This window comes from Elephas maximus, chromosome 4, assembly GCF_024166365.1.
Source record: "Elephas maximus indicus isolate mEleMax1 chromosome 4, mEleMax1 primary haplotype, whole genome shotgun sequence".
Lineage (NCBI taxonomy): Eukaryota > Metazoa > Chordata > Mammalia > Proboscidea > Elephantidae > Elephas > Elephas maximus.
This window is the reverse complement of record NC_064822.1, coordinates 159,641,029-159,655,954: the sequence shown is the minus strand read 5'-3', so window position 1 is coordinate 159,655,954 and position 14,926 is coordinate 159,641,029. Positions and strand designations below refer to the sequence as shown.

The 14,926-nt window shown below is 37.3% G+C and overlaps 1 protein-coding gene across 4 annotated transcripts in view; it reads left to right on the top strand.

Moving 5' to 3' along the window:
* The window catches only part of CEP83 (centrosomal protein 83), a 159,352-nt gene that overhangs the window by 87,283 nt on the left and 57,143 nt on the right, over positions 1-14,926 (top strand). For all 4 annotated transcript variants that reach the window (XM_049884077.1, XM_049884078.1, XM_049884079.1 and 1 more), the window contains 2 exons: positions 10,007-10,099; positions 12,561-12,692. In XM_049884077.1, coding sequence (XP_049740034.1) covers positions 10,007-10,099; positions 12,561-12,692 — 225 coding nt within the window. The remainder of the gene's footprint in view (positions 1-10,006; positions 10,100-12,560; positions 12,693-14,926) is intronic.

The following is a 14,926-nucleotide window of genomic DNA, read 5'->3' as shown; positions in this document are numbered from 1 at the left end:
TGGGTGTGTTCAAACTGCCAACCTCTCAGTTAGCAGCTGAGCGTGTTTAATGTAGCACTAATTACATTCCACTGCTGAAGCAAAACCATTCTGAGTACCCATTTCTCTAGAGAATTATGAAGCTTTTTAATCTGACTTTCGGAAACAGAAACTATTCATAGCCCTGCGTAAGTGCTGAAGTAGCCCTGCTGACGCAACAGTTAAGTGCTCAGCTGCTAACCTAAAGGTTGGCGGTTTGAATCCACCTAGTGGCTCCACAGGAGAAATACCTGGTGATCTGCTCCTATAAAGGTTAAAAAAAAAATAAAAAATAAAGGTTAGAGCCCAGAAATCCCTATGGATTTCTACTTTGTCACATACAGTCACTGTGAGTTAAAATTGTCTCACAGCACATAACAGCAATAAAAATGTAAGTGTTGAGTATTCTTTCCTCTAATCTTTTCAGGTGGTTCTTTTTCTGGCTTCAGGTAGTTTCCTAACATACATGTGCTGATCAGTATTCTGCTGAACACTCAAGAGAGACCATTTGCAGATCTTCGTAGTTCTCTTTCTGTGCCACCCTCCTTTATGTTACTCTGTTGTGTGAGTCTAACCACCCTGGTTTCCTGTATTCTCAGTTCTGTCTACTCAAGTCAGGGAGTCCGTTGGACTCTGCCTGGGCACTCTTTCTTGTGTCATGATCAGGAAACTATCCTAAAGCTCATTTCATTTTCCATGTCTCAGGAATCCTTGTCTTTTGCTTCATTATGTCCAGTGTCTTGAAAACTTGCTTAAGTTTTGTCTGTTTTCTAATTTGTTTCAGGTGAGAGAGTAAATCTGGTCTCCATTACTCCATCTTGGCCAGAAGTGAAAGTTCTTTGATTCTTATCTTAATTAACTTTTTTTGTGGAAATCTTAATCATGTTCAATGGTATAGAGAGTGGTATAATTAATCCCCATGTAACCATCACCATGCATCAGTAATTATCATCTCTGTCTGAGCCAGGCTACTCTCTTTCTTAACCCCTCGGATTATTCTTTTATACATATATTATTTAAATTAATCTCTATAATAAGCCTGTGAATTGGCATTTTTTTTCCTATCACAGATGAGAAAATGAGCCTTATTGAGATTATGTAACTTGCCATACAATAAATAAATAGCATTATGTTGTTGTTGCTAGGTGCCATCGAGTCAAGACTCATTGCAACCCATGTACAGTAGAACGAAATACTGCGCAGTCCTGTGACATCTTCATGATCGTTGTTATGCTTGAACCCATTATTGCAACCACTGTGTCAGTCATCTTGTTTGAGGATCTTCCTCTTTTTTCACTGATCCTCTACTTTACCAAGCATGATGTCCTTCTCCAGGGATTGGTCCCTCCTGATAACACGCCCAAAGTATGTGGGACGAAATCTTGTCATCCTTACCTCTAAGGAGCATTCTGGCTATACTTCCTCTAAGACAGATTTGTTTGTTCTTTTGGCAGTCAGTGGTTTATTCAATATTCTTCACCAACACCACAGTTCAAAGGTGTCAGCTCTTCTTTGGCCTTCCTTATTCGTTGTCCAGCTTTCACATGCATATGAAGTGATTGAAAACACCATGTCTTGGGTCAGGTGCACCTTAGTCCTTAAAATGACATCTTTGCTTTCTAACATTTTAAAGAGATTTTTTTGCGGAAAATTTGCCCAGTGCAATGCATCTTTTGATTTCTTAACTGCTGCTTCCATAGGTGCTGATTATGGATCCAAGTAAAACAAAATCCTTGACAACTTCAGTCTTTTCTCTGTTTATCATGATGTTGCTTACTGGTCCAGTTGTGAGGATTTTTGTTTTCTTTATGTTGAGGTGTAATCCATACTGAAGACTACGGTCTTTGATCTTGATTAGTAAGTGCTTCCAGTCCTCTTCACTTTTAGGTCAGGAAGCAAGATGGTATTATCTGCATAATGCAGGTTGTTAACTGAGTCTTCCTCCAGTCCTGATGCCTCGCTCTTCTTCACATAGTCCCGCTTCTCGGATTATTTGCTCAACATACAGATTGGGGAAGTATGGTGAAAGAATGCAGCCCTGACACACACCTTTCCTGATTTTAAACCACACAGTATCCACTTGTTCTGTTGGAACAACTGCCTCTTGATCTATGAGCAGGTTCCACAGGAGAATGATTTGAGTGTTTTGGAATTTCCGTTCTTCACAATGTTATCCATAGTTTGTTATTATCCACACAGCCACATGCCTTTGCATAGTCAAAAAAGCACAGGTAAACATCGTTTTGATAACGAGGGATATCGTTGCTAATGTCAGATGAATCCTGGCTAAAAGCAGAGAATTGCATTATAGGATGTGCGATATAAGTTTGTCTGATTTCTCAATCGATGTTCTCTGATTATTTTGAGGCAAATCATGTTTCGAATGTAAACATTATATATCTCTGTTACATACCAAGACAATGCGTCTTTTAAAAGCGTAACTATAATACCGTTATTATTCCTAAAAATATTTATCCCTTAATAACCTTTTTCCTTAATACCTTTTAATATCACATCTTTATTCAGATTTGTTCAATTTTCCCATAGTTTTATTTATTTATTTTTAAAGTTGGTTTGTTTGAGTCAGGATCCAAATAATGTTTACCTATTAATTTCTTCTTTTTATTTATCACTCTTTGTTCTTTTGTACTCTTGATATGTAGTATTAATCCATTCTCTTGATACCATAATTCAGATTATTATAAGAGCTTTCTATCTTGTTACTCTAGCCCCATTCACTGACTTTTTCCCATAGCTACCATCTACCCCGTAGCCACACTTTTGATCCATCTTAGTTGTTTCTAAAATATAGATATGGTGATGTCATTCCCAAGCTTAGAAGTCTTCAATGAATAAGCAAAGGATGGAAAAATGTGCTTAGTGTGATTCTCTTTTGTAAAAACAAAAGATGGGTATATATGCTTGTATAGCTATAGATTATTTCAGGGAAGATGCATAAGAAATTATCAATAATATTTGCCTTTATGGAGGGAAACTGGATGACTTAAGTGACAAGAAGACTTTAAATATTTCATTTTGTTTGAATTATTTTATGTACTGAATTGTTTCTGTTCATTTTCAGTGAAACAATTATTTTTAAAGTAAATACATAGTGGCTTCTTGTTGAATACTGAGTATAAAAGCCCGAACCTGGTGTTGGTGAACCTTCCATTATTTGGCTCCAACCTATCTTTCCCTTTTATTTGGAAATGTGTCAGCATAGTCTTGGTTGTCATAGTATTCGGGGACTGCTATCATCATTAATACACAGGGACCCAGGATTCTAAATTTTCTGTAGTGCTTAGTGTGTTCCATCCAAAACGTCCTTAGCTTACCTTTGAGAATCGTTTTTCTGCCATACGTTCTCTGCCATCCCAGACAATCTAAAACTTTAACCATGCTTTTAAATTGTTGTTAGATGCCATCAAGTCAGCTCCTACTCATATTGACCCTGTATACAACAGAATGAAGCACTGCCTGGTCCCCCGCCATCCTACAGTCGTTGCTATGTTTAAGTACATTGTTGTAGCTACTGCGTCAGTCCATCTGGTTGAGGGTCTTACTCTTTTTGCTTACCCTCTACTTTACCAAGCATGATGCCCTTCTCCAGGGACTTTTTCCCCCTGATAACATATCCAAAGTACGTGAAACGAAGTCTTGCCATCCTTGCTTTTAAGGAGCATTCTGGCTGTACTTCTTCCAAGAGAGATTTGTTCGTTCTTCTGGCAGTCCATAGTGTATTCAGTATTCTTCGCCAACACCATCATTCAAAAGCATCAATTCTTCTTCGTGCTTCCATATTTATTGTCCAGCTTTGCATGAATATGGAGTGATTGAAAATGCTACAGTGTTAGCGCTGCTGTAACAGAAATACCATAAGTACATGGTTTTGGCAGATAGAAATTTAGTCTTTCACAGTTTCAGAGGCTAGAAGTCTCAATTCAGGGTGCCGGCTCCAGAGGAAGGCTTTCTGTCTCTGTAGGTTCTGAGGAATGGTCCTTAACATCAATCTCCCCTGGTTTAGGAGCTTTTCAGTGCAGAGACCCCAGATCTGAAGGAAATGCTCTGCTCCTGGCACTTCTTTGTTGGTGGTATGAGGTGCCTATTTCTCTGCTCAATTTTCTCTCCGGTAAAATAAAAGATGATGCAGGCCACACCTCAGGGAAACTACCTTTACAACTGATCAGGGCTGAGACACAAGTAAGGGTGTTGCATCCTACCCTAATCCTCTTTAACATAATCTAATCTTGCTTCATTAACCACAGGCGGAGATGAGGATTTACAACACATAGGAAAATTACATCAGATCACAAAATGGAGGACAACCACACAATACTGGGAATCATGTCCTAGCCAATCATGACACATAACTTTTGGGGACACAATTTAAGGTGTGCTTGGGTCAGGCACACCTTAGTCCTTAAAGTGACATCTTTGATTTTTAACACTTTAAAGAGGTCTTTTGCAGCAGATTTGCCCAATGCAATACATCGTTTGATTTCTTGACTGCTGTTCCATGTGCATTGATTGAGGATCCAAATAAAATGAAATCCTTGACAACTTCAATCTTTTCTCTGTTTATCATGATATTGCTTATTGGTCCAGTTGTGAGGATTTTTGTTTTCTTTATGTTGAGGTATAATCCATGCTGAAGGCTGTGGTCTTTGATCTTCATCAGTAAGTGCTTCAAGTCCTCTTCACACTGAGCAAGCAAGGTTGTGTCATTTGCACAACACAGGTTGTTAATAAGTCTTCCTCCAACCCTGGTGCCGTGTTCTTTCTCATATAGTCCAGCTTCTTGGATTGTTTCCTCAGCATAGAGATTGAAAAAGTATGGTGAATGGATACAAACCTGACATACACCTATCTTGATTTTAAATCACAGAGTATCCCTGTGTTCTGTTCGAACAACTGCCTCTTGGTGTATGTACAGGTTCCGTGTGAGCACAATTAAGTATTCTGGAATTTCCATTCTTTGCAATGTTATCCATAACTTATGATCCACACAGTTGAATACCTTTGCATAGTCAGTAAAACACAAGTAAACATCTTTCTGGTATTCTCTGCATTCAGCCAGGATCGATCTGACATCAGCAATAATACCCCTCGTTGCGTGTCTTCTAAATCCGGCTTGAATTTCTGACAGTTCCCTGTCGATGTACTGCTGCGACTGCTTTTGAGTTATTTTCAGCAAAATTTTACTTGTGTGTGATTCTATTGTTATTATTTGATAATTTCCACATTCTGTTGAATCGCCTTTCTTTGGAATGGGCACAGATATGGATTGTTACCAGTTGACTGTCCAGGTAGCTGTCTTCCCAATTTCTTGGCATAGATGAGTGAGCACTTCCAGTGTTGCATTTGTTTACTGAAACATCTTAATTGGTATTCTGTCAATTCCTGAAGCCTTGTGTTTTGACAATGCTTCGGTGCAGCTTGGGCTTCTTCCTTCAGCGCCATTAGTTCCTGATTATATGTAACCTCCTGAAATGGTTGAGTGCAACCAGTTCTTTTTGGTACAGTGATTCTGTGTATTCCCTCCATCTTCTTTTGATGCTTACTGCATCATTCAGTCATTTGCCCGCTGAATTCTTCAGTAATTGCAACTCAAGTCTTCAATTTTTTCTTCAGTTCTTCTGGCCCAAGAAATGCCAGTGATGTTCTTCCCTTTCTAACTCCAGGTCTTTGTGCAATTCGTTACAATACTTTACTTTATTTCTCAAGCTGCTGTTGGAAATCTCTGTGCAGCTCTTTTACTTCATTATTTCTTCCATTTGCTTTAGCTACTCTACCTTCAAGTGCAAGTTTCAGAGTCTCTTCTGATATCCATTTTGGTCTTTCCTTTCTTTCCTGTCTTTTTAGTGACCTTTTGCTTTCTTCATGTATGGTGTCTTTGATGTCATCCCACAACTTGTCTAGTCTTCATTCATTAGTGTTCAGTGCATAAAATCTATTCTTGAGATGGTCTCTAAATTCAGGTGGCATATACTGAAGGTGATTCTTTGGCTCGGGTGGACTTCTTAAAATTTTATTCTGCTTCGACTGGAGCTTGCATAGGAGAAATGATGGTCTGTTCCGTAGTCAGCCCCTGGCCTTGTTCTGACTGATGATGTTGAGCTTCTCTATAGTCTCTTTCCCATATGTAGTCGATTCAATTCCTGTGTCCTCCATCTGACCAAGTCCATGTGTATAGTCCCTGTTTATGTTGTTGAAAAAAGGTATTTTCAATTAATAAGTCAATGGTCTTGCAAAATTCTATCACACGCTCTCCAGTATCATTTCTATCATCAAGGCAATATTTTCCAACTACTGATCCTTCCTCTTTATTTCCACCTTTTGCATTCCACTTACCAGTAATTATGCATCTTGATAGCATGTTTGATCAAATTCAGACTGCAGAAGTTGGTAAAAATCTTCAATTTCTTCATCTTTGACATTAGTGGCTGATGATTAAATTTGAATAATAGTTACATTAACTCGTCTTCCTTGTAGGCATATGGATATTAATGCTAGCACTGACAGCATTGTACTCCAGGATAGATCTCAAAATGTTCTTGTTTATGATGAATGTGACGCCATTGCTCTCCAACTTGTCACTCCTGGCACAGTAGACCATATGATTGTCCAATTCAAAATCACCAGTACCAGTCCAGTTCAACTCACTAATGCCTAGGATACTGACGTTTATGCATTTCATTTTTGTCAACTTCAATTTTCATAGATTCATACTTCATGTGTTCCACATTCTGATTATTAATGTAAGTTTACAGCTGTTTCTTCTCATTTTGAGTCATTCCACATCAGCAAATGAAGGTCCCAAAAGCTTGACTCCATCCGTGTCATTAACATCAACTCTATTTTAAGAGGCCTCTCTTCCCTAGTCATATTTTGAGTGCCTTCCATCCTGTGGGGCTCATTTTCTGGCTTTATATCAGGTAATGTTTCACCGCTGTTCACAACGTTTTCACTGATCAGTTTCTTTTTAGAAGTAGATCGCCAGGTCCTTCTTCCTAGTCTGTTTTAGTCTGGAAGCTGTGCTGAAACCTGTCCACCATGGGTGACCCTGCTAATATTTGAAATACTGGTGGCATAGCTTCCAGCATAACAGCAACACCCAAGCCACCAGAGTATGAGAAACTGACAGACGAGAGGTGGGCTTTTAAATAAAATTAAAAAAAAAAAAAATTATTTGTTTATTCTTAAAAGTATTTTATTTTTACATTTGCTCGTTTTTATAATTATTTGTGTGTAAGAGTTATTTGTCCTCTCAGAGTTTGAAGTTCTTGTGGGGAGAGATGTACTTTTATGTTTTTGTGATCTTTCATAAGTTAATCTTTTTTTGTATCTCAGCTTTCATGTAAAGTAGATGATAATGTAACTATATTGTAGGAATGTTGTGGGGTTTAAATAGGTTAGTGTATATAACCCTCCTAGAACAGTGTGTTATGTACATTATAGTACATTGTACAGTGCTTTATATATTGTAAGTTTTCAGTAAGATATTTGGAATATTGATGAATGAGTGAATTAAACTACATTTTTTCAGTTTTCTTAGAGATTAATATAAACTGTAGACTTTTCTACATTCAGTGTTGACTGATTTATTTTTGGTGAAAGTATACATAGTCACAAACATACGGTTTTAACAGTTTCTACATGTACAATTCAGTGGCATTGTATACATGCTCCAAGATGTGCTATCATTCTCATTTTCCTTTTCCATATATTCAACCACCATTATTTTAAACTTACTGCCTCCTGAGCTTTCCATCTGTCTTAGTCATCTAGAGCTGCTATAATGGAAATACCACAAGTGGATGGCTTTAACAAAGAGAAATTTATTTCCTCTCAGTAAAGTAGGCTAAAAGTCCAAATTCAAGGCATCAGCTCCAGGGGAAGGCTTTCTTTCTCTGTTGGCTCCGGAAGAAGGTCCTTGTCCTCAGTCTTACCATGGTCAAGGAGCTTCTCAGGTAGAGGGACCCAGGGTCCAAAGGACGCGCCCTGCTCCTAGTGCTGCTTTCCTGGTGGTATAAGGTCCCCAACTCTCTGCTTGCTTCTCTTTCCTAAGGTGGAGCAGGTCACATCCCAGGGAAAATCCTTTTACATTGGGTCAGGGATGTGACCTGAGCAAGGGTGTTATATCCCACCCTAATCCTCTTTAACCACAGGCAGAGATTATGATTTATAACACATAGGAAAATCACAAAATGGAGGACAACCACACATGGCCTAACCAAATTGACACATATTTTGAGGGGACACAATTCAACCCATTACACCATCTAACCTTTTGAGTTGCCTTCCTCAATTTGTTCTCATATAGATAATTCTTTAAAACAGCACAAACTCAGAGCAGATGTACTTTACTAGTTAAGATAAACTTTTTTTTTTGTTTGTTTGTTTAATGAGGACTTCAAGGAATAGTTTTGGTTTAAGGTTTAAAGTTTAAATATTATTTCAGGCAGTATTTGTGGGGTATCCGGCCTCATTCATTCCAGAAAGTCTAGATTCCATTGAGAATTTGTAATTTGGTCCATACTTTTCTCTTTTTTCATCAGGATTCTTCTGGTCTCATGGCATCTCATGGCAGAAGAATTATCTACAACCAGTATTTGTTCATTCATTTTTTTCATCTATTCACTCATTCCTTTAAGAAATAATAATTGAGTGTTTCCTATGTGCTAGACACTGGTGCCAAGTGTTGGGGATACAATGGTGAATAAAAATTATGTCTGCTCATAAGGAGTTTACATAAATATTTGGTTACTAATTGAAATATAAGTTCTGTAAAAGAGTATAATGGGAATGCGCCTATATTAGCATATATTAAATTAGCTTTTCCTGTTTGAGAATAAGTCTGAAGAATTCTCTTTGGTAACCAAATTATTACATCTTTATTTTGCTTGCTTTGGAAAATAACTAGAATATCAGTCGTCATATTCAGCATGAATGCTTTGGCTTCCAACATTGTTATTCCTAACAATAACAATAATCAGTGACTGTCTTTACTTCATATCAGTGAACTTTTTGGCATCTCTTAGAGCCCTAAAGTAAGGTTCTTTTTTTTTTTTTTTAAGGAAAAAAAAAAAAACAGTATCATTTTTCCTTTATTTTTTTGCCTTCAAAATTTTTCTTTAAAGTAATATGTGCACACACACAGTAAAAGGTACAAAAGGGCTTCTAATGAAAGCACCGCCCTGGCCCCTTCTCTCCTTCCTTTTCTCCCCAAGTCGCATTTCCCAGAGGCAACTGTTTGAAATATTGTTTCCGTTTTTAGTTCTTCTGGTGTTTATCTCTGTAACTCTAAATAAGATGCTTGTGCAGCTGTTTCTTGATTTATTAATTTAAGACATTTTCTGTTGACTCACTATCACAGAAGATGATGTAGCTTATTGACATTGGCCTTCCTTTCCTCCCCCATGCTCCTTGCATTTTTTTTTTTTCAAGTAATACATGCACATGGGAAAACATGCCAACAGGATGAAAGTAGCCTTCCTACCCAGATGCTTGGTCTTTGCCCCGCCCTTGCCCCAGCCTCTTGTGTATCTGTGGTAGATTAGAGATGGCTGCAACCTTTTGATACCCCACTCACTGAGACCAGAAAACCAAGCCTGTTGCTGTTGAGTTGATTCCAACTCATAGCAACCCTATAGGACAGAGTAGAACTGCCCCATAGGGCTTCCAAGGCTGAAATCTTTACAGAAGCAGACTTCCACATCTTTCTCCCATGGAGGAGCTGGCAGATTCAAACTGCCAACCTTTCCGTTAGCAGCCAAGTGCCTAACCCAAAGTAAGGTTCTTCAAGTATTGGTTCAAATTAAAGCTCTGTTTATATAGTGACTAATATAAAATTAGCTATTTTGAGAAAACGTCTATGAATTGAATTCCGTTTTTATAATTAGGAGGGAGGCTTTAAAATTTGGCAAATTCTTGATTTTAATATTTATAATTTTATATTTAGGATTGTTTCTATTTCTCTACATATTAGGTATTAACTCCACAAAAACTGGAATTGTTAAGAGCCGAAATACAACAAGAATTAGAAACTCCAATGAGAGAGCGTTTTCGGAATCTAGATGAAGTAAGTAATTCATTTGGAAAAACTGTGCATTTATTTTCATGTGACTATAAGGTTTTATAAAAAGCATCATTCTCCTACTCAAACACCCTGCAATATCTCCCGTTCTTACTCAGTCCTAATAGTGGCCTCAGAGGCTCCCCATGATTGGGTCCCATCACTTTTCTGACCTTTGCTCCACCCACATTGGACTCCTTGGTGTTTCTTTGATTTGTTAGTAACGGGGCAATTTAAGACTTCTCACTTCAACTGCTACTTCTGCCTTAAACACTATTCCTTCATATGCTGCTTGGCTAACTTCCTCATCTCTTTTAAGTCTTTGCTAAAATGTCACCTTCTCCACAACTGCTGCAGCCTCATCAGACTGAGTCCGGCACAACTGGATGGTGCCTGGCTGCTGCCACTGACTGCTCTGACAGGGATCACAGTAGAGGCTCCCAGACAGAGTGGAGAAAAATGTAGAACAAAATTTTCACAAAAAAAGACCAGACTTACAGGCCTGACAGAGACTGGAGAAACTCTTGAGAGTATGGCCCCTGGGACACCCCTTTAGCTCAGTAATGAAGTCACTCCTGAGGGTCACCCTTCAGCCCAAAACTAGACAGGCCCATAAAACCAAACAAGACTGAAGGGGCACACCAGCCCAGGGGCAAGGACTAGAAGGCAGGAGGGGACAGGAAAGTGGGTAATAGGAAACTCAGGGTTGAGAAGGAAGAGTGTTGACATGTCGTGAGGTTGTTAACCAATGTCACAAAACAATATATGTACTAATTGTTTAATGAGAAGCTAGTTTGTTCTGTAAACCTTCATTAAAGTACCAGAAAAGAAAATAATATGTCACCTTCTCATTGAGGCTGCCTTTGGCCTTCCCCTCTGCCCCAGTGTAATATTGCAACCTGTCTTTTCTTTCACTGCCAGATCTCTGGATTCTCCCTTAAACCTTGCTCTAATTTTTTATCTTTCCTCTAGTATTTATTGTCATCTCATAAAAAAATTTTTTTTTTTTTCATATGCTACAGTTTACTTATTTATTATTTTCTCTTTCATTCCCTTTAGAAAGTAAGCTCTGTGAGAGCTGGAACCTTTATCTGTTTTGTTCGTTGTTACATCCAAAGTTCCTAGAGCAGTTCCTGGCATATAGTAGTTTCTCAGTTAATATTTGTTGAATGAAAGAAAGAATTTTATGCGGCCTTAGAAAAGTAAAAATGTGTTACGGTTTTACTTCAGATTGAAACCAGTCTCCTAATAAGAAATGTTGGCATAATGTGACTAAATGTTTAGCAATGGGTCCAGGAAAAGGTTTTAGATATTAAATATATTAGGTAGTATGCTAGACATTTTATATGCTAGACATTTTATATGTTACCTTATTTAACAAATATACCAGGCCTTGTCCATACAAATAAGTATTGTCCTTTTCAGCATGAAGTCCTTTGGGAAGCTGTTGTCTAGTGATGTTGCCATTGTACCAATCAATCGTGGAATACCTCTTTTATAGTGGCTTACTGGGTTGGTAATATCTTTTGAATATCCTTTGTTGTGGCAAAGCATTACGCTTTGGAGTAGAGTTTATTTTTGGAAATAAAATCACTCATAGCTAAGGTAGATGATCAAGCTGAAAAAAAAAAGAAAGTCAAAACAAAGTAGGGCTCTAATGAAACCGTGAAACCCATTTACCTGGTTTGTAAACTGGACCCAAAGATAAATCTTTGAACTGAAAATTACAGGGGCCTGAGTATTTCAGGAGGCGTGCATTCCTCATTACCTAATTTCTGATGCATACTGAAAATAGTCTTCTACGTCTTTTTGCTGTATTCCCCAGGTCTTTTTGAGTAGTCAGAATGTCAGCAACTTTTGTAGAGTGTTAGGAAGGAGGATTTGAGCACCCCAGGGATTATATGTGATCCTTGTTAGTCAGGAGAGTTGGTGCTACATATGTTATTCAGGCTGGTGTGTTGAGTTCAACTGTCACTGTAATATTTAATTGAATCTTAAGTTACTGTACTAAATATTAAAATGATCTTTTATCTACTTTGAATTAACCTGGTCCAACTTTTAGGGGAGTATTTCATACTTTATTATAAAATTATTTTTTCCAACTGACTGTATTATTTTGAAAGGCATACTGCATTTGTAAGTATTATTTTATTTAGCCCAAAGGTCAAAACTTTTGGCATACTATACATTTTTATTTAACGACATTCAGTGAAGGCATAAGGTTAATTGAATAGTAATTTGTTGTATTGGTGCCTTCTCAGGAATGTACTAATTCTGTATGTAGGATACTTGTCATGAGAACTTTTCCAAGGTTTATTTATGTTCCTGTGAAATTTATTTAGCTATTTATTTAGAGTGGCTCTTGGCATAATGTAATTTAAAATTATGTTTGCAAAAATGACTTTTTGCAGTGAGTACAGATTTCATTTATAAATTTGTGAAAAACTGCTATCTCTGTTTAATTTAGGAAGTGGAAAAGTATAGAGCTGAATATAATAAGCTTCGTTATGAACATACATTTCTCAAATCAGAATTCGAACACCAGAAAGAAGAATTTGGACGTATTTTAGAAGAAGAAAAAATAAAAAATGAATCAGAGGTGAGTGATTGATTATACTAGCCCAATCGTTATCATTCTAGCCAGTAAAATTTCATGATTATGTATTTTTTAAGTCCCAAATTAAAGTTGATTGCATAATCAAGTTGTATTAATTAATTGTGAAGTATTTGTCACAAATTTCATCTGCTCTATGGCAACATTGTTCTTGTGAATGTTCTGTTTTGGCTGTTAGATTTTTCTGTTTCTTTCTTCCTTTTTTTTGCCCTAGCCAATGGAGATAGGCAACTGTGGGGATTTCCTTTATGCAAAATCTCCTTTCTGCCATAGCCACAGCGACAGACTTCTTTCTCTTTGCAAATATAGTTTGTCTGTGTGATTCTTTATTTAGCAGTTCCCCCTCTGCTTCTTGGAACCAAACAGCATCCAGGAGAGCTCTAGCTGCCAGCCCATGTACCTTCTTTCCACTGATATAAACAAGGAGTTTATACCTTAGGGTATGCCTATCACCTTCATAAGTGTACTTTGTTCTTTTTGAAACCTGTGACTGCAGCATTCTTTATCTGTGGCCTGCTTCATTCACTCCTACTTTATCTCCATTGCTTTTGGCAGCCCTTCTACTTATTTTGTGGTTTGTCTCCTAGTTTTGCCAGCAACAGAGCTTATTTTTTCGTTTTTTGTTTTTCATGTTGCTTTTAGATGATTTTTCAGAATGGAAAGAGAGAAATACCAATTTGATCCTTCCATATTCAAATCAGAAATCTAATTCTTGTTTAAATTTTTAAAAAATAGCTCTGTATCTAACTATGTGATGTATTCTGTATACAGATATACCCGTATTATTTATTTATTGCATTATCTTTATTTGAAATTAAGACTTAAAATATATTTACCTTCCTTTATCAATTACTAAATACTTATAGTGTTCTAGGCATCTAATAAAAATGACAACTGTGTTATTTGAATCAAACTGATTTATTCTCATCACTGAATAAACTATTCCATGACTGATATGTAAGAAGCTATATGAACTTTGGATCTTTTGAGTCTGTTAATGATGTAAACCAAAAACAAACAATCCTGTTGCCGTTGAGTCAACTCCGACTCATAGAGACCCTGTAAGACAGAGTAGAACTGCCCCATAGGGTTTCCAAAGCTGTGATCTTTACAGACACAGACTGCCACACCTTTCTCCCGCAGAGTGGCTGGTGAGTTCAAACTGCTGACCTTTCAGTTAGCAGCCCAGTGCTTTAACCACTGAGTCACCAGGGCTTCTATTAACAATATAGTACCAGTAAACTATAAATATTGCACGTTAACCACTGGGCCCCAGGGCTTCTATTAACAACATAACCCATTTCCGTCTAGTCGATTCTGACTCGTAGCGACCTTTTGGTTAGCAGCCGTAGCTCTTAACCACTATGCCACCAGGGTTTCCAATTAACAATATAGTACCAGTAAACTATAAATATTTGTAATAGTCTTTTTCATTTTTTAAATTATTTACAGTTTTAAATGCTGTATATATTATCTCACTTCTATTACAGTAGTGAAATGGACAGGACTGTATTTATTTTCTCCATTTTTAGATGATGAAACTGAGGTGTAGGATAAGTGAGTTGCACAAAGACTTATAGAAAGCCAGCAGCCAAGTTAATGGTAACTCAGACATCCCAACTCCTAACCCAGAGTTTTAAGTTTGAAATTACCAGTAATTTGAAGTCATCTCTCTAATTAGGGGCCATCCAACAACTATAATTTTGTCAAGAGGTCCGTTGATCTATACTAATGTGACTCAAAGGAACTGCATGTAAGACATTTTCTTATGAAAAAAAGGAATGATAAAGATCTCTGGCCTAAAATGAAGATCATAGTGGTTAAGGGTTGGGCTGCTAACCAAAAGGTCGGCAGTTTGAATCCACCAGCTGCCCCTTGGAAGCCCTATGGGGCAGTTCTGCTCTGTCGTATAGGGTCACTATAACTCGATGGCAGGTTTTTTTTTTTATTTACTGAGGAAGTTGCTATAAATAAGGTGGTGCTTTATTTTTTACTTTGCTTTTAACATCAAATGATGATGTTTATCTGGTAGCAGTTATGGGTATTCTCTGGTTTCTTAGTTTTGTTTTCTTAAAGAAGGAAGCCTGCATCTTAAATCTGATGACTAATCTGTTTTTTCACCCATGAAAGACCAAATGATATTCATTAAAATTTTTAAAGGGTCAGTAGCATCATTAATTTTCATAAATTGGAATCTCTTATGACATTCTTAGGAATCT